The 20,306-nt window shown below is 38.9% G+C and overlaps 1 protein-coding gene across 9 annotated transcripts in view; it reads left to right on the forward strand.

Moving 5' to 3' along the window:
- The window catches only part of DMD (dystrophin), a 2,565,910-nt gene that overhangs the window by 1,828,806 nt on the left and 716,798 nt on the right, over window positions 1-20,306 (forward strand). For all 9 annotated transcript variants that reach the window (XM_043895268.1, XM_043895262.1, XM_043895270.1 and 6 more), the window contains one exon: window positions 4,939-5,047. In XM_043895268.1, coding sequence (XP_043751203.1) covers window positions 4,939-5,047 — 109 coding nt within the window. The remainder of the gene's footprint in view (window positions 1-4,938; window positions 5,048-20,306) is intronic.

Here is a 20,306-nt window from a genome sequence, read left to right on the forward strand (position 1 = left end):
TAAAACAATTGAAACACAAAAGACATTATAAACTAATATGAACTAACTCTTTTGTGAGAAAATATTTTGGGGAAGAATCTCAATTTAGTCTTACTCAGTAGCTCATGCTGGAACTGGACGAGCATTTTAGAGATCTGAATTTCACCTCTGGTCCTCAGTTGTATTAATTGCATTTATAGAAGCAGACATGGAGACATAGATGTTTCAGTTATAATATTCACATATGTGTCTATGTACATAAAGTCATAGGATGATTCATTTATTTATGTAACAGATATTAATATCATGCCAAACGTTAACACAAGAGAAAAATACAAGATTTTAAAATTTTGACTATCCCAAACATAAGCAGTTCAGAGTTATATTACATTTTACAATTAAAAAAGAAACCTATATTCAGGAATAATTTTTTGTAATTAATTTTCACTCTTTATAAAGAAGAAATTTCATAGTTTGATATAATTGTCTTAACATTTAGTGACTAACTCCAGGTAAATTATACACACACACACACACACACACACAATGGAGAATAATGGTCAGGTACAAATGCCCCCTAGAATGAATTTCATTTTTCCCTTTTAAAAAAAAATGATCTCAGGGTTTCTCCTTTTTGGTAAAACATGAATCTCCTATGACTGTTGAGTTTTGAGCTCTTGTGAGGAAATCCTGGGGTCTGCAGTTTTGCTTAGCATATTCAAAGTCTGAAAACTCTGGATACCTAGTCAAGAGTAGGACTTGATAACTATTATCCCACTGATTTTATATTTAAAGATGTTGGAATTTAGACATGTATTTGATTCCTTTAAATTTGGTTAAAGATTAACATCATTAGCAAATCATTACCTTTTACATTTTTTTATGGGTATGGCTGAAAGTCTATTATGTGAAGAATTCTGCATTAGTTGCTGCAGCCAAATATTTTTTGCTACCTGAAGGAACTTTACAGCCTAATAGAAAAGATGAGAGAATAAAAAATAAGGGCACAGGCCAGGGAACAAAAAAGGAAAACAAAACCAAATGAAAAATAATATATATATATTATAATATATATTATTTATTATATATAAACATGTAAATTTATATATAACAAATATAGTATTTATTATATTTGTAATAATAAATATAACAATTAATTTAATAATAATATATTTATACCAATAGTATAACTATAATAAATAATATACATTTATATATAAATACTATATATTTATCCATAATATATAGTCAATTTCAACTCTAAGTACAACAGGTACTTGAAAAGTTGCAAAAGTGTTTTTGTGACCAGCTGAATCAAAGTCTATAGCCATTTAATGATGTCATTTGCTACTATTTATGAAAGATTGGGTAACATACACTTCGGAGCTTCTATGTGGTATCAGATGTTTGTGGTACACTGGGGGCTACTACTTAATTTTTAAAATCTCTACATCTGAAATTATATAAATACCTTATTTACCCATCTGGAAAAAACAATGGGCAAAATAACATTCTAATAAATGAATAGACCATTCAGAGTTTTATATATTAATAAAAGAGAATTGAATATATAAACATGTTATTTTCAGGATAAACTAAACCAAATCTTTTAAGCATTGAAATAGTTTCATTTTAACTATCTTAATGAAAACTTTTATTGACTATCTTCTGTTTTGCTTTATTAAGCAGTGCATAATAACTAATCAACAATTTTATAGTACTTTACAGTTCACAGAGTTCTTTTCATATAAAAGATCTCATTTAGTTAATCCAACAAAGCTATGAGTTAGGTGGTAGTATTGTATACATGTTTCAAGGATGATGAATTTGACTGACCTACCTGATTTTGCTAGTGATCACAAAACCAGTAGTAATGAGTTAGGACTGAAATCCAGGACTTTGGATACTAAAACATAGTGTAATTTAAAACTTTCTTAGTTTTCAGGGTCATCATTATAAGCATTAATTATTATTGTTTGATTGTACAGTTACCTGATGCTGAAAAAGCTTCTCTGCATGGGTGCCAAACTGAATCTCAGAGACAGAGTTTGGGGTGACGTAAAAGAGATTAGTTTTATTGCTTTGCCAGGCAAAACTGTGTGTCCTATGTGGGGGGATTGGGTGAGGAGTTTTATAGAAATGGTTCAAGAGCTGGGTTGCTGATAAAGATAAGGGTGTGTGCAAGGCCTGCATTTCTTTAATCTGGCCTCAGGGGTCTCCTGATGAGCTTCTGTGGATCTTGAGGTTATCAAACCTTGTCTCTGGAATGAAGAATGCTTCATCAAGTAGTTAACATCTTCCATTTGTTGGAGGTTTTAGTTCTGCAGAAGAGCTCAAAGATATTGTCATGTGTATCCCTTGCGGTGGAACGAAGAGCCTGCTTCAAGGCTGCTCTGCTGTTTCTTGACTGCTCCTCCCTTGTCTTTGCATCCCCTCCCTTTCCTGATTAGCAACTGTTCAAACCTGACCTTTGGAACACAGGGAAAGTCATGGAGGCTGAATGAAGCCTATTTCCTACCAACAAGAAATAAGGGACAGAGAAAGATTTTTGTGCCCAGGATCCCCACAGGGTCCTGCTCAATTTCATTGTGCACATGGAATATGAAGTTCAGTACTGATCACTGCATCTTCAGTTGAGACCCAGATGAAATAGTTAATTTTATTTCAGAGGCAGGTTGTTAGATAAATACTTAAAATATTTAAAATCTAACTCAGTGCAGTGAGATGCTTACACCATGAGAAGAAAGTGAAACCTAAGCCAACTGTAGAAACAGCAAATTCCCATCTCTCCTCGCCTACTCACTATGGGGCCATATGCTTACTGAGTGTAAGAGTGGGCAGATCTCAGCAGTATGTAAGTCAGTCTCTAACCTCTCTCTCTTCCTCTCTCCTTCTTTGTCTCTCAGCATATACAGGTGACTTCCTATAGGTTATATAATGTATGAGACCATTTACTGCACCCTTATCCCTTCAATAAGTGACCCAAGATCATGATGTTTTCAGATAGCTACTTTTACATTTATTGTCTCTCCCCTATTATCTATTGCTATTTGTTGTTGTTGTTGTTATCAACTCGGTTACTTCTAGTTCCTCTTATTATTCTTTCCCTGTGAACTCACTGCAATTTAGCTGGGGAATCAAAAGACCAAATACATATATATATTAATTCACCAGCCTTGGATAATATTTGATTCTCAATGTTTAGCTCGGATGTCAGAACAGAAAAATATCTTCCATATGTCATGACTTTCAAGGGTAGTTTTCCCTCACTGATCAGAGGCATCTTTTTTTGTTCACTTTTGTATTCAAGGTTTATGTTTTAATAAATAAAAAGAAATAATATTCATTGATGTGATAGTAAATGTTTAACAGCATGTACTCTGAGAGAAGAAATTAAAAGCCCTGACTTGACATGATGTCAGACATAATAGAATAAATAACCTTAAGAGCACAGATGATAGTTAAAATAGGAAGTGATAACTTTTTACTATTTATTTTAGTATTTATTCCCTTAGCAGCTTTGCTTAAGTGGGATTTTTCAAGAAAATTAAGTCCTATAGAAAATGATTTAAGACCTATTTTCTTATTTTTATCAAGGATGATACATATCTACTCCATTGTAGATGGCTAGGTAATTCATTGCTTATAATGGATGCCTTAGGCTCTGGTCCTGGACAATCAACTTCAGCATCAACTGGATAATTGTTAGAAGTGTCAGTTCTTGGGCCCCACCCAAGATCTGTTGAATGTAGAACTCTGAGGTTGAACGCCAGCAATCAGTGGTTTAACAAGACTTCCAAGTGATTCTGATGGCCCCAACATATAAGAACCACTGCTCCAAAGGATTATGATAAATTATCCCCCCAATCCATTGAGAAAGTTTGACCTGGGACCTTTGAGTCCTCTGCCTCCAGCTAGTGGAAAGGGAAAGAATGTATGGAGAAACCTCACTCAATTTATAAGGATCAGCCCAGAACTGACAGATATTACCTCTCCTCACATTCTACTGGCAGTAAGTTCTTATGATTATCCAGTGTTACACTGGAAGTGGCTTAGATCTGTTCCTAAGGACCTATTAGCAAATTTTCAGGCACTTTGTGAGCTACTTGACGTTCTTCTGGTAACTAAAATTGGCTATAGTTGGACCATCTATACCACAGAAATTAGCAAACACTAAAATCAATTTGTTTCTTTGTTTTCCCCAGAGCCACTTGTTAACATATACACGTCACTGACCATATACAGGCTTGGCTGACCCTACTGCAGCTAAAATGACCCTCCAAATGGTCCTGCTTTGAACCAAATTTGCTGAGCCTTTATACTCTCACCTTGATCAGCCTTTGAATAAGGGCTACCCTGGGAAGGGCAAGTCCTTAGGCAAGGCAGATCACCACAGCAGAGACAGTCCCGGAAGGAACTGGCTCCTGACCCCTGAAGGATGTCTACTGGCATCTTCTTCACCATTTGGGACAAGAGTCCTTCCTTAAAGTGGACTCAGAGGCTTATCTCCACATGTACCTCAGCCCCTCCTTCCAAGTGTTGCTAATAGGATTGATCTGGGGTGAGCCAGGGCAATAAGATACTTTTAATGTCCTCTGGAAAATTCTGGTATGCAGCCACACTAGATACTATTTAAAACAGTCAAGCCAATTGCTGAGATAACATTTTTTGTTTATTTGTTTTGCTTTCAATAATGTTTGCACTCTACGTCCTTTCAATGAAATTGTACCTGGAGCAAGAGCCTGTATGCAGCAAACAATCAATAAAAATTTGTAGTGAGGTTGGTTGAAGTATTTAATTAAAATACCTTTGAAAGGAATTCCACCTAGAAAAGTTAATTTAGAAGTAAAATACAATAGAAATACAATAATGTATTCACGAAATAAATTAATAACTTGGTGAATTAAGTTACTGCAAGATGTTAATCGAATAAATAACATGCATGCTTTTCTATTAAAGAGGAAGTTAGAAGATCTGAGCTCGGAGTGGAAGGCGGTAACCCACTTACTTCAAGAGCTGAGGGCAAAGTGGCCTGGCCCAGCCCCTGGATTGACAGCAGTTGGAGCACGTAAGTATGCTGGATCGCATTCTCTGTGGCTTTGGACATTTGCTCAAAAGCACAACAGTGAGATGCTCCCTGGGTTAAAGGGAAAATGAGTTGCAATGCTGAAAATAGGAATAAACTTGGGTTATTTACATTGCAAAATGTCTTAGAGCTAGGTTCCTTGGCAAGAGACTGATTGAGCTTATGGAGTCACCAAAGTATTTAGGAGTGTGCTCTCCAGAAATGTACCTACAGTGAAGAAAGACCCCTAGCAGAGATAGCAGAAGGGCCTGAGGGGCTGCAGAGTGATTTGACTGCAAGAGAGGCCTCAACCCACCCCACAGGAGCCTTAGGGCTGAGTGGGTTGTCCAGAGCCCTCCTGAATTGCAGGAACAGAGCTTGGCCTTTGTATTCCTGAACCAGCCAGCCTTTGTCCAGGGGATGCCCACTGGAAGGAATAGGAGATCTTAGAAGAGTCTTCTGGGGCCAAAGGCAATTCTCAGTAAGGAATACCATCAACTGTCAGTGCTTCCAGTCTGAGGGATAGGTGTGTTGTTCCCAAAGAGGGAGTCAGGGTAGAGCCTCCAAGACTAAATATGTAAGGACCCCATCTCAATGAATCCTATATCCTTTAGATAATCTTATTCAAAGATGCCTACACAAGGACTTCCCTGGCAGTCCAGTGGTTAAGACCGTGTGCTTTCACTGCAGAGGGCACAGGTTCAATCCCTGGTCAGAGAACTAAGATCCTGCAAGTCACGCAGTGTTACCAAAAATATAAAAATTCCCCAAACCACAGAAATACACACAGTCTTCCTAGCACTTCCCTCTGTTCCATCTGAAGACAATCTTAAGAGCTCTTCCATTTTTAGTTCAAGAAAAAGGAAAATGGACCATGACTATCACCAAGTAGACTTGGGGGAAAAATGTTTCTTCATTTAGCTATAGTTTTAACTTTTGTTTTTACTGCATATTTTCAGTCTATTCTTTTTCACCTTCTATTCATTTCTTAGTAGAAGGTATGCATAAAATCTCATGGCAATGTTAAGGCTGGCTTTGAGCCCCATGGGCAAGGAGCCAAAAAATTTTTCTGCTATACCAATTCTATAATTAGATAGAACTTAGAAACATCTTTTTTTTCCTGTTCTTGTTTTTTGCTTTCATTTTTTTTCCTTTTCTACTTTTCAAAGATCAGATATTTGCAGTATTGAACTATGGTTCTTCAAGTAAAGTTGATTTTTATTTCATATCAATTAAAAATATATCACAATGGAAAGAACACCCAAGGTAGCACAATGATAATTCAGTAGAAGGCATAAACAGCGCTTAGGTTAAAAGATGCTCTATAATCTGGGAACAGTGTGTCTTTTGTACCTCTGGGGTTTCTAAGAAGACATTAGAGTTAAATTTGATATCAGATACTTAAAAAAGATGTGCGAGCATTCTTTCTTCTTCCTGTTTTTTTTTTTTTTTGGTCAATCTGGGACACTAAAATTGCTCTATCAGTGTTTATCTTCAATTAATTATATCAGGTTTATTTCTTTTTATGACCTGTAATTTTTGGTTCCCTCAGCACACATGCATAGTTTGTCCCTATGTAATCATTTATTGGTATTTGTTCTCTAGCTTTCTCCTGATATTCAGTCTCAGATTCTCTAACTCTGTAAAGAGATTGGGTTCCAATAATTTGTTTTTATTGAACTCTGACATAATTATGGGTTTATGCTCCTATTTAAGCTACTTTCACATGGTTGGAAGTTTTGAAAGGCAGGGCACAGAAATCTATTTAACCTGTAAAGTTCTGAGATGTGACTATAACAGTTCTGTTGGAGAACAGATTCAAAGTTCCAATTTTGGTTTCCAGAAACATATTTAATTCATCTACTTAATATCTATTGAGTAACTTCTATGTATTGAACATTTTACTAGGTGCTGAGACTGTGGCATAGAGTAAGTTAAGTTCCCTCCCCTCATGAAACCCTTCTAGTTGACCTTTGAACAACATGAGTTTGAACTATGCAGGTGCACTTATGTGCAGAATTTTTTCAATAATAAATATTCCAGTACTACATGATCCATGGTGGGTTGAACCTGTGCATGTGAAGGAGCTGCCTAAATGGCAGAAACATGAATACACAGAGCAGACTGGATTTTCAACTGTGCAGTAAGTCAACCCTAACCCCAGTGTTAATCAAAGTTCAGCTGTAATCTGACTGGAAGAGAAACAGACATTTCTCCAAAGAAGACATACAGATGGCTAACAAACACATGAAAAGATGCTCAACATCACTCATTATCAGAGAAATGCAAATCAAAACCACAGTGAGGTACCATTACACGCCAGTCAGGATGGCTGCTATCCAAAAGTCTACAAGCAATAAATGCTGGAGAGGGTGTGGAGAAAAGGGAACCCTCTTACACTGTTGGTGGGAATGCAAACTAGTACAGCCGCTATGGAAAACAGTGTGGAGATTCCTTAAAAAACTGGAAATAGAACTGCCATATGACCCAGCAATACCACTTCTGGGCATACACACTGAGGAAACCAGATTTGAAAGAGACACGTGCACCCCAGTGTTCATCGCAGCACTGTTTATAATAGCCAGGACATGGAAGCAACCTAGATGCCCATCAGCAGATGAATGGATAAGGAAGCTGTGGTACATATACACCATGGAATATTACTCAGCCATTAAAAAGAATTCATTTGAATCAGTTCTAATGAGATGGATGAAACTGGAGCCCATTATACAGAGAAGCCAGAAAGATAAAGAATATTACAGCATACTAACACGTATATATGGAATTTAGAAAGATGTTAACGATAACCCTATATGCAAAACAGAAAAAGAGACACAGAAGTACAGAACAGACTTTTGAACTCTGTGGGAGAAGGTGAGGGTGGGATATTTCAAAAGAACAGCATGTATACTATCTATGGTGAAACAGATCACCAGCCCAGGTGGGATGCATGAGACAAGTGCTCTCAGGCCTGGTGCACTGGGAAGACCCAGAGGAATCAGGTGGAGAGGGAGGTGGGAGGAGGGATCGGGATGGGGAATACATGTAACTCCATGGCTGATTAATGTCAATGTATGACAAAACCCACTGAAATGTAAAGTAATTAGCCTCCAACTAATAAAAAATAAATAAATAAATAAAAGAAAAAAAAAAAGAAACAGGATGAGCAAATAAAGAAAACAGATAGTGTCTCAATATTGTTCAGAGTTCAGAGTTCAGTCCACAGATTGATATCAAATGGTCACTTGTTAAAGATGCAGAATGCCAGGCCCCACTCCAGACCCAGGGCATCAGAATCTACATTTTAATAAGATCCCTAGGTAATTCATTTGCACGCTGAATTTTGAGAAGCACAGTTATGGAGAACAGGAAAGCAGGATAAGAGGGAGTGAGCAGGAATGAAGGCATGATTGCCTGAAGTTGGGTCAATGAATCTTTTCTATTAAGCAAATACTTGAGAAAGCTGATGGAAGTGAGGAAGTGAGCGAGGTACACATTCAAGGGAGAGTGTTCCAGGCAAAGATAGGACAAAAAACAGAGGTAATGAGGGTACTGCAAGCACAGTGCGTCGACCTCCTGACAGACCAAGGAATGCTGATCCCTTTTGTGCGTTAGCAGCCAATTTTTATAGGCTCAAGACAAAGAAAATTCCTGCTGGAAGGGTGGCATTAGGTGATTGATTAGGGTGGGTATTTTTACCTAATATGGGGTCAGGGAGCTGGCCAGTTTAGGTGGGGCGAGGGGTCTCACAGCAGTGATTGCTATGTGGCTCAGTCAGTTTTGGAGATGACCTTGGTACGGGGCTCCATATCTTGGTATAGGGCTCCCCAGAAAGTAAAAGTGTCAATCGTTCAAGTCGTGTCCAACTCTTTGCAACCCCATAGACTGTAGCCCACCAGGCTGCTCTGTCCATGGAATTCTCTAGGCAAGAATACTAGAGTGGGTTGCCATGCCCTCCTCCAGGGGTTCCTCCCAACCCAGGGATCAAACCCAGGTCTCCTGCATTGCAGGTAGATTCTTTACCATCTAAGCCACCAGGAAAGCTCACTTGCTATTGATCAGAAAGCCAGCAATCTGGGGAGACAGAGAACTCACGTCCCCAAAAAGCAATTCTGACCATTCTGCTCGGTCATGACAGTTTTAAGGGAAAAGGGGAAATAATCTCAGTTAATCATTGGAATGGGGTGTCAGAGTCCTTGCCATCCTTCACTACGTGCAGGCTTGGCGACGTCTTGTGGTCTTTGTTTAGATATTATCTTGTTCACACAGTTTGTTCACACGGTTTTTTTTTTCATGAGGTTACTGAAAGCAAAGCTACAGAAGAGACCTGGTCATCTGTTAATTACTTATTCTTCATTTCTACTTCTTTGATCTATGGAAAGAACCAAAAGTTAGACAAGGTATTGTATGATCAAAAGATGTGAAAGATGTGCTCAGGCCAGTGATGATTAGAGCGTGGAGGTGCCTGGTTTAAAGTTAGTGACAAGACACGAGGAGACTCCTGCAGACAGCTCTTTTCTGCCAAAAGCTGCTTATAAAATCAAACATTCCTTTTTCCTTAAAGTGGTAGTGTCAGAATTAAGAATTGTTTAAATTTCTGGAAGTCAGGAATATAATCTGAAATAAGTACAATAGAAAAAGGGGAAATATAATTTGTAATACAGTTCTGTTATCTGATTATTATTTCATGTACTATATTGTAATACAATATGATTCATCATTCATCATTGTAAAATTTTTTTCCCATTGTGCTCCTACTATTATTCTAGCTGCTTTTGTATATATGCTTTTCTCATCAAAATAATTGCCAAGCATGTATGGTCATACACAGTATTTTTAAGGTAAAGATCACAAGGCTCGGAAGGGAAATAGATGAAGGCCACACAGCTGGAAAGAAATAGAGCCAGGGTTATAATCCAAGTGTGTCAGGCTCCAAAGCCTGTGTTTCATTTTGCTGTGCCTTGCGCTATCGCTCTGTCCAAGAACCTAATGGAAATTCTAGATAGGAAGGCAGTTAGCCCATAGTTAATGTTATTTAACTTAGTCTTAGATGTATGAGGAGTAAAAGTGAGAAATGTTTTTCTGTCTTCTCTAATTAAGGAGTAGAAGAAATCAGTTTACTGTATTCAAATTTCTTAGAATCAAAGAACTCTGAGCCTAGAATAACCATTGGAAGTACCTAGTTGAATGTATTTCTTCTATATGTGTGGAAATGGAGGCCCAGGGACCTTTTTAAAAACACTAAACCAAGCTCCTTTATGATTTAATTTATGTAACATGATGAGGTGGTCCTGCCTGAGCTATATAAATTGTTTCAGGCTGCAAGACAAAGAGGCACACTGGAAAAAAAACTTTTTGCAGTTGTTGCTAAGATACCTAAGTATATCATTTTTCTTTTTGTTTAGTCGCTATGTTGTGTCCACCTCTTTTCAACCCCATAGACTGTAGCCTGCCAGGCTGCTCTGTCCATGGGATTTCCCAGGCCAGAATACTGGAGTGGGTTGCCATTCCCTTCTCCAGGAGATCTTCCTAACCCAGGGGTCAAACCCATGTCTCCTACTTGGCAGGTGTATTCGTTACTTCAGTTTTCTATCTCTGCATTAAAACATTCCAAATGTAATGGCTTTAAACAAGGGTTATTTACTTGCTTGTGATTTTGTGGGTCTGCAGTTGGGCTGTGGTTCACTTAATAGGTGTTCTAAAGGTCTTGCTAGGGGCCATTCTTGTACATGCAGTTATTTGGAAACTCAGCAGAAGCTAGATGGATTCCCTCAGATATCTGACAGCTGGCTGTTGGCTGGAAAACCTTGGTTCTTCACAACACCTATCATCCTCCCATAGGCTGGACTGGATTCATTATATGGCATTCTCAGGGCAGCGTTTCGAGAGGATGAGTGAAAGCTACAAGATGTCTTGACACCTAGACTCTGTCATTCATACAACATCACTTCTGCTACATTCTGTTGGTCAAGGCCAGTTTTCAGTCCAGCCCAGGCTCAAGGGGTGGAGAAATAGACTTCACCTTTTGAGGGGAGAGCTGTGATGTCACTGCCAATGGATGTGCATACAGGGAAGAGATGGCTTTATTGTGGCCATCTTAACACCCAAACCACGATATTGAGGAAAAGGGAAGAAAGCGGAGGTGAAAGCATTGGTATATGTGCAGAGTCCTATATCAGTGACTCTCAAACTACACGGTACATCAGAATCACCCATTTCTTACTAAAGCACAGGTTGTGGGGCTTCAATCCGGAGGTCCTGATTCAGTAGATGTGGGGTAATGCTTGAGAATTTGCATCTCTAAAAAGTCTCCACGTTGCACCGATGTTGCTGGTCTTGAGACTGCATTTTAAGAACTACTGCCATAGGCCTATGATCAATGAGGAAGGAGTTCATCCCTGTTTCCTGGCTGCAATGTAGCATGGAACTTGAGTGAGAGCCAATGCTGTGGACGCCAAAGAGAATTCCAGTTGTTCCAGCACCACCCCCCCCAGAACTTTGGAGCTTGGAAGTTCAAAAAGGCGTAGAGCATGCTAAGCCTTAGCAGTATTTGCCTAGCAGAGCAGCTTAGACCTCCCTGTGGGTGGAATAGCCATGCTTATATGCAGCTCCCCTCAAGACTCTTGTAAACGATTAGGTAGGCAGGACTTTGCATGGGCCTGAAGGCCTGCTTGGCAGATGGAGGCAAAGAGCCGACAGATCTAGTTGTAAATGTCAGTGTGAATCCTTTCTTACCCACAAGCTGCTGGGTCTGGGAACATTCACATTCCACTATACCCGATTTAGCATTTCTGAAAGAAATTGCATATAGAACATGCTTTATGTCAAGACTCCAAATCAGGATATTGGAGTTCTTCAGATTTCCCAGGGTACTGGGAATGAATGACCATTGTATAAATAGACTCATAGAAGTGCCAGTTAATAGAGGTTTCTGGTTGATTAAACACTGGTAAAGCCATCTCTTCCTGTAATTAATTTTGGAGAGAGCCATTCTCAAGTGTAATTAGGCAAGTGCTGTATTGGAGGTCAAGAAGCCTAAATTCTAATCTCAGTTGTGCTACCAACTAGATAAGGGATCGATGCACTCTCTTTGTAGAGAGTCAGATAGTAAGTATTTTCAGCTTCGTGGTTCTTGGGATTAACTTTGTCACTGTATACTAAAAGCAGCCAAACCGTAGATAATATGTAAATCAACAGGCATGGCTATGTTCTATTAACAGGCTATTTACAGAAACCAGATAAGGGCAGGTGGGTCAAATTTGGCCCTTAATGGCCTACCCATGGCCCCTCAGCACTTGTCCTTCTGGTAAACCCTCAGGCTTCTGAAGGCAAGTACCTATCACTCTGCCCAGGCACTTTCTCTTGCCATAGAAGAAGCTCACTCACTTGCAGAGGATGTGCTAGAACAGTACTCAACCACTGATGGAGAGGAGTTGGGATAAATAGCACACCCTCTTCATTCCTTGGTTAGGACAACTCCAGGGCTGAACACCAGAAGTCTTCAATGAGTTGAACCACAGTTGGCTATAGTGATGACCTGTTTTATTAGCATGCTCTGTAGAGACTTCCTTCCCATTCCTATTCATCTCTTTATTCTTCCACCACAGCTTCCTGGTGTCATCTGCCAACTATTGTTGTTTAGTTGCTAAGTCATGTCTGACTCTTTTGCGACCCCATGGATGGTAGCCTGCGAGGCTCCTCTGTCCATGAAATTTCCCAGGCAAGAATACTGGAGTAAGGTTGCCATTTGCTCCTCCAGGGGATCTTCCCAACCCAGGGATCAAACCTGCATCTCCTGCTTGGCAGGCGGATTCTTTACCACTGAGCCACCAGGGAAAACCACCAAACTATTTGTATGGCAACCCACTCCAGTATTCTTGCCTGGAAAATCCCGTGGACAGAGGAGTCTGGGGGGCCATACCCCATGGAGTTGCAAAGAGTCAGGCATGACTGACTGACTAACACACACACACAATCAAATCCTTGTTTTATAGTCTACTTCCGAATGAATCTAAATTAATACAAAAAGGCTTATAATTAGTGCCATGGCTGTACTTTTTACATGAGTTTTGTTGTGATTCCCATTCTGTAGCTGAGAAAACCAAGCAATAGAAGAGTTTGTCCAAAGTTACAAAGCTAGTAAGTGGCAGAGTGGGTATTTGAAGATACATCTCTGTAATGCCAAAGCTTATGTTATTAATCAGAGCAGTGTATTTCAAGCAGTGATTTATTTATCATCTAAAGTTTTGAAGGCTGTACTTAAATATCAAACACATATAGCATTATTTCAACATTTATGATTTGCACTTCACTTGCCTCTCTAGAGTTCAATAAAGGCTCCCAAGGCTAGTTCAGTTATCCTTTAAGTATCTAGGCAATTTGATGAAAACATGTGGTTAATTGGAACTTAAATATAATCTTGGCATACTGTTTATTTGTTTGATTTAAATTCTGAAAAAAAAATTCATTTATTATGAAAATGACCTTTGTTTGTCTGCAGTGATCATGAGATAAGGAGGGAAGGAAGTTGTCAATTAGTTCTCACATTCTTACTCCTCTTTTGGGTCCTCATCCTTCTCAGAAACACAAAAAGGATTGCCACCCAGACCCTTTCCAGTTTTGGCTGGGCTTCCAACCGTTAATTCTGCCTCAGCTGAACCTTTCGGATAAGGCTCATCAGTTTCAGCCAAGTCTTTCTCTGTTTCATTAACAGATGACTGTTTTATTGAAAACACTTAGAAAAAGGCTATACCTTACTCGGTTTTAGAATTAAAGCCTCTAAACCTTAAAAAAGAACTCCCTGAAAGTCTAAAATCCTAGGAATATGATTTTATGCCAGAAAATAGGAGGTCCCCTAGTCAATTATGATAACAGGATAAGAAATGAAGTTTTGACCCTTCCCAAGAGATTTCAAAGCCCTGAGCAACTACAAGACCCTCCAGCTCTTGGCAGGAATAAACTAATTAATTAATTAAATCTTATTTTTATATATCAGTGAGGTGAGGATGCTTGAAATTATGAGATAGAAAGGAAAGTGACAACAGTAAAGCCTGACTGCTGAGTCCCCAGTGCTGCTTACGCTGATGAGAATGAAGTCTTCAGATGTAGGCAGGGGGAGTCTCTGGTTCCAGGCCAGGTTCCTCAACAAAGTTCCCTAGTTCACAGGGAGGGTATAACAGTGGTGTCCTTGTTAATATCCAAGACAGTGATGGATTGTGAAAACCAGAGTATTTAGATGTTAATTATCCATTTTTGTGATGATGAAGTTCCCTTTGTTCTTCCTCTCTTAACCTTTTGGCAGTTTTATGGCTTGGTTACCATCTCCGGTTAGGACTGAGCTTTGGGGTCTGCACTGGCAAAGGAAAAAAAGCTCTCATCTATCATTTCTAATGCTTGTTGGCAGCTTTCCTGGAAGTTTCTGTGTGTTGGGGGTGGAGAGTGTAGGAGAAGGAGGAGAATAACATCAGTGGTTGAATAAAGTATTCTGATCATTGGGGATTTTTCAGTTACTCATATCCTGCATTTTTATAGAAATAAAGGGTTTATTACAGTTAAATTACCATAGCCTTCTTTTATTACTTAACTCCTTCCCAAAAAGGACCTTTGCTGGAAATCATTATAGAATATACCGTAATGTTGTATTTCTTCTGAAGCTATTATCAAGGAGAAATTAGGACTCTTTAAACACATTCAGGAGAGAGTAGGCACCCCACAGTCCACAAAAGTTAGGCTTCTCCCTGTATTCCTAATATTTTCCAAAATTTCACTGAATCATTTTGAAACCAAATATAACTTAACCCTCAAAGAAAGAAGATTTCAAATGGAGGAAACTGTAATAGTTTGCACTTAAACCATAGATTCTAAGATTGTGGCCTTTGAGAGGTCATTCATTCTTCCCTACTATCTTCAGGAAAAGCTCTTTCTCTCTCTCTCAGGAGCAATCTTAAGGTTAACTGCATACTCTTTTAAAAATCAAGTGTGGGTGGCATTCCCCCACTGTTGTTATACTCGAAACCATCTTTCAACTGCCTAACACAAGTTCCAGTTACTGTCTAAATTACTTTCTGAGTAGGAAAAGTACATTTTGACATTATTCAAAGTTTGTTACCTAATCTCCCTTCAAATTTCGTTTTTCTGGCACAGATCATGTGAGTCCCCATAGCCTGTGAACTACAAAAAAAATGCTGTCTCAAATGTTTAAACCTCTCTGTGTCTTAAGTGTTTCAACATCTCTGTGCCCCCGCTTCTAACATCCCAAGTGTGTTTTCCATACTTTTCTCTGTTGTGGGCTGCAGAACTGGATCCAGTTCCATAATTGCCATTCTACTCACAGCTCAGTTACATCACAATGTCAGCATTCCCTTTTCTTACCTTTATACGGTGATATTGTTTTGCCTGCTACAATGTTCTATTGGCTCCTACTAAATTTGACAGCTGTTTGAGGACCTGTTTTTTTTTTTTTTGCCACATTTTAGCTTAGCCAGTCATGTCTTTCTCTGTGTGTGTGTGTGTGTGTGTGTGTGTGTGTGTGTGTATGTGCATGCTGTCGTATCTGACTCTGCGAATCCCTGGACTATAGCCTACCAGGCTCCTCTGTCCATGGGATTTTCCAGGCAAAAATACTAGAGTACACAGGGTTACAAGAGTCAGACATGCACACATGCATGCCTACTAGTTAACCAAACGGAGGTGAAGTGTAAGGGGAGGGATGTATGTTCTGGAGGTTAAGAGAGAGGTCCAACCTAGAGATGCAAATGTGCAATTTTTAGCGTAGAGTTGAGTCATGAGGTGGTACTAGTTAAAGCCAAGCAGTGACTATAGAGAGAAAAGAGAAGATGCCCAAAGACAGATCCCTGAAGGACTTCACTGGTGAGAAATAAGGATTATAGTAATAAGTTCTGAAGTTGGAAGAAAACCAAGACAGAAACCTGGAAGCCAAGTGAAGGAAGTGAGTTAAGAGGAAGGAATTGATAAACTGTGTCAAATGTGCCCATAAGTCTAATAAGAGAGGGCCCGAGAATCACTCTTGAATTTAGTGAACTTGGGGAAGGTGATAGAAGGATACAATGCATAAAATCAAGGAACCCATATATCCAACAGTTCACTCAGTGTCTGCACTCAGGTGTCCCCCAGACTCTTTGAATCCACCATGTCCGCAACTGAACTAGGGAGCTTCCTCTTGCCCCTTTTCTTGTATCTCCAGGCAAGAATGCTGGAGTGGGTTGCCATTCCCTTCTCCAGGGGATCTTCCCGACCCAGGGATCAAACCCAGATCTCCTGCATTGCATGCAGATTCTTTACCATCTGAGCCACCAGGGAAGCCCTTCTATTTCTTATCTCAGGCAATAGCAACACCATCCAATCAAGCCAGTACTAGTAAGTGATCCTGGAGGGAGACCCCCTTTTCCCTCACTTTCCTCATTGAATCAACCACCAAATCTTACTGATTGCAGTAATACTTAAATATCTTTGAAGTTATTTTGTCCATCTGCATCCCTTCCACCACCATCATGGATGCCTGGCCTCCTAATTGATTTCATTCACCTCTCTCTAATCCATTCCCCATAAAAACATATTCCATAAAGAACAATCATGCAAAGTATAAACCTCATCCTTTTATAATTCTGTAATGGTGCCCCCACTGCTTTTAGAATAAGTCTCCAAATCATTAACATGGTCACCAGGTCTTAGACGATGGTTCCCCTGCTTACCCTTCTTGTTCCACTGTCTGCCTTTTTCTTCAAAGTCCAACCCTTCTGGCTTTCTTCAGTTCTTTTAGCAGGTCTGCTTTTTCCTGGGCTCGGGGTTTCCACACCTACTACTCTCACCTGGATGATCTCTTTTCTTATTCATCATTTAGATCTCAGCTGCACAGGCTCTTTCTTTGAGCTATTATATGACAAGGTATACCTTTTCTCTTTCGTATCCTTGCCATTATTTTGATTAACTATTTGTGTCTTTATTTAATTTTCATTTGCTAACAGACTGTAAGTTCCAAAAAGATCCTGTTTTATATCTTGCTTATCAAAACATGCCCTTTTGTGTACACAGCTTTTATTCAATGATAAGCATGTGATAGTGTTAAACTCATATATTTTGACCAGATTAACAGTAATTTTAGAGTTGGATCAAGTTGGATCAAGTACGTCAATCTCCTATGTAATTATAATGCCAGAGAGACTAAGTGCTTATATGGTTGTCCAACTGTTTAGGAGCAGAATCTGGACTCAAGCCCACTTCTCCTGAGTTTGGTTTCAGTGCTTGTCCATATTCTTATATATCTCAATTTGTTTTCTGGCTTAGACATAGCTGACAGATACATTCATCTGCACATCCTCGATGGTAAATCCTAATTTTTTTTTAAAGGCTGCAGTATTGATCAAATAGGGATATGCTGTGGCTTTGATGCAAATCTTATAGCCTAAATCATTCCCATCTCATTCCTTAACTCTCATTCTTGACTGTGCCTTGATATCCAATTTGAGAACCTCTACTTTATAGTCTAACATCACATGCTATATTCCTCTTAACATTTATACAGTTTATTTCTTCTCTCATCTTCAATATTTTAAAGAAAATATGTTCTAATCTCCTTTTCCAAAGTACTTTCCAGCCTATGATGAGTTCATTAAACAGACATTCCATGTAGCTATTCTAATATTTATGCAAGATTGCTAACAGCACTAACTCTACCAGTGCCTAAATTGAATTATAACCTACCATAGGAGAAAAGTCAGAATTTTAACACCTTCAGTTCTTACTTTTGAGATAGTTCTCACAACTTCAAAAAATCATTGTCATCCCACATTAAAAAGCAGAAGCTAAATAACATGCCACTAGAAAAGTGGGAGACTTTATTAAAATAAAGTAATTGCCACTGTCGCTTCAGTTTCCCAGAACTGTTCTTTCTTCCTGAAGAAATTTATGGATAAAAGATATAAATAAACTTCCTATGTTTACTGTGGATTCTAAGTACAGGAGGTAGTTTTCCTTCTCGTGTTGAAATGAGTGAGAATGTTGTTTCCTTGATTATTAGTATTTTTTATTGGAGTATAGTCGACTCAATGGACATGAGTTTGGGTAAACTCTGGGAGTTGGTGATGAACAGAGAGGCCTGGCGTGCTGCAGTCCATGGGGTCACAAAGAGTCGGACACGACTGAGCGACTGAACTGAACTGATAGTTGATGTACAATGTCATGTTAGTTTCAGGTGTACATCACGGCAATTCATATGTATATATATTTTTTTCCCTCAGATTCTTTTCCCTTATAGGTTATTATAAAACATTGAGTATAGTTCCCTGTGCTATATTAAAACATTTAACCCTATGATTTGGTGATAAGCATTTTTGCTTGCTAAATCCAACAAGACCAAAATAGGAGCCCTATTATTTTTCTTCCTGATTCTTATTTGTTTAAGGTAAAACATGCCTCTTTCTTTTGAACCTGCACTCCATGTTTAACAAATAAGGACAGGACTCAGAACGGAAGCGTGCACTCAGATTTGAGGTTTTTTTCTCAAGGTCAGGACCCAGTTTCACAAGAAATTTTATTTTTTCCTGGTACAGCTGACATCCATTCCCACCAGCTGAAAGACAAACTTGTCTAATAAAGCTTTCAGATTCAGTTTGCTCTCTGCATACAGCTTGAGGATCTCTGGAGGTCATTCACAGCATGTGCTGCAATCCCAACAGGGAGAAGTAATGAAAAGATTCTGGTTAAAAAGCTGACACTATCCCTTCTAACCTCTTTGAATGTGAATATAATAAGCAAGTTTATAGACACAAATCTCTGTGATTCTGGGGATTTCCATCTTGATCTCTGACTCCAAGGAACATTTGAATGCATGGATTTGTATCTATTATCTGGGTGAATAAATGCTTCATATTGAGCATATTGAAGAAAATGTGCTTTACAACAAAGATCTGATGTAAATCAGGCAAAACAACATTGTCACTCCATGTTTAACTCCCTTAGAGGGTCTCTGAGGTCTCACAGTCTGGTTCTATTCCAGTAATACCTAGGTATATCAGAGCTTTTTTTCAAAAATAATACCTGCTTTCATTTCGATTATTCCCCCTGGCTTTTGCATTGACCTGAACACACCTAATATTTATCTTAGAATAACATGCATTAATACCTTGCTCTGTACCAGGCATTTTGCTAAATATCCTTTATGGATTGTTCCATTTAATCTTACAACAGCCTTATAAGATAGGTTCTACATGAATTCCTTTTTTCTTTTTTTGTTTACCATAGGAGGAAAGTAAAGCTTACAGAGTTGTTATCCCAAAGACTGTCATATCCTAAAGAGGCACAGTACAGCACTATATCTCCCTAAACTCCATACCTGTCCTTAAATCTTTATGTGAAACATACTTGGTCTTAGTAGTACAGGTGATGTAATGGACTCCACAGACCGTGGAATCGACTCTGTTGTAGCATTCATACTTTTGTAATGCATTTTCCAAGTGAATTCAAGAACCATAGTCCTGCTTATCCCTATTTTCTTCTCTTGTATGACATCCAAATCTTATATTAAAGCCATTCAGGTGAACTTAAGTCTTAAACAACAGCACCCTTGATGCTTAGTACTAACCTTGTAGATATTGAAATGATTTCAGTAAAAAGCAATATATAATAGCTTTTTTCTCTTTTTCTCTCCTGGAAGATAGGGCCATGGGAATGGGGGGAAAAAAACAAGCGTTGAGATGGTAAACCTGATTATCCCACGGTGTTACTATTGAGCTTTATTTATTCTCCCAGTTCTATATCTGTCAGCCCAAGGTCAAACAACCAGTACAGTGGCAGAATTATAAAAAGTAGATCTGGGAGAAGACCACAAGGCACTATAGGTCTAGTGCCCTGCTACAGTTCAAAATCAGTTAAAGAAATCTATTTAAACAGTGCTTCATTTCATGTCCTTATAGAGAATACCACAACCCCCTTGGTAAACCCTTCTCAGTGTACATGTTCAGAGGTGACTTTCCGAAAATACTGCATAGTCTTTTCTTTGTTCAGTTGCTGTGGTGAATAAGTGGACCCCACTCTTCGGCATGAAATAATCAAAATGAATATTGCCTTGAACTTCATCCAACCAAGCACACAAACCAGAAACCTAGGGTTCATCATCTCTTCTAGAGATCCTCCCTTCTGCCCTCACTGCCATAGTTTGGTCAGTCATGTCTGACTCCTTGCAACTCCATGGACTGTAGCCCGCCAGGCTCCTCTGTCCATGGAATTTTCCAGGTAATGTCATAGA

The sequence above is a fragment of the Cervus elaphus genome, chromosome X, assembly GCF_910594005.1.
Source record: "Cervus elaphus chromosome X, mCerEla1.1, whole genome shotgun sequence".
In the NCBI taxonomy this organism is placed as follows: Eukaryota; Metazoa; Chordata; class Mammalia; order Artiodactyla; family Cervidae; genus Cervus; species Cervus elaphus.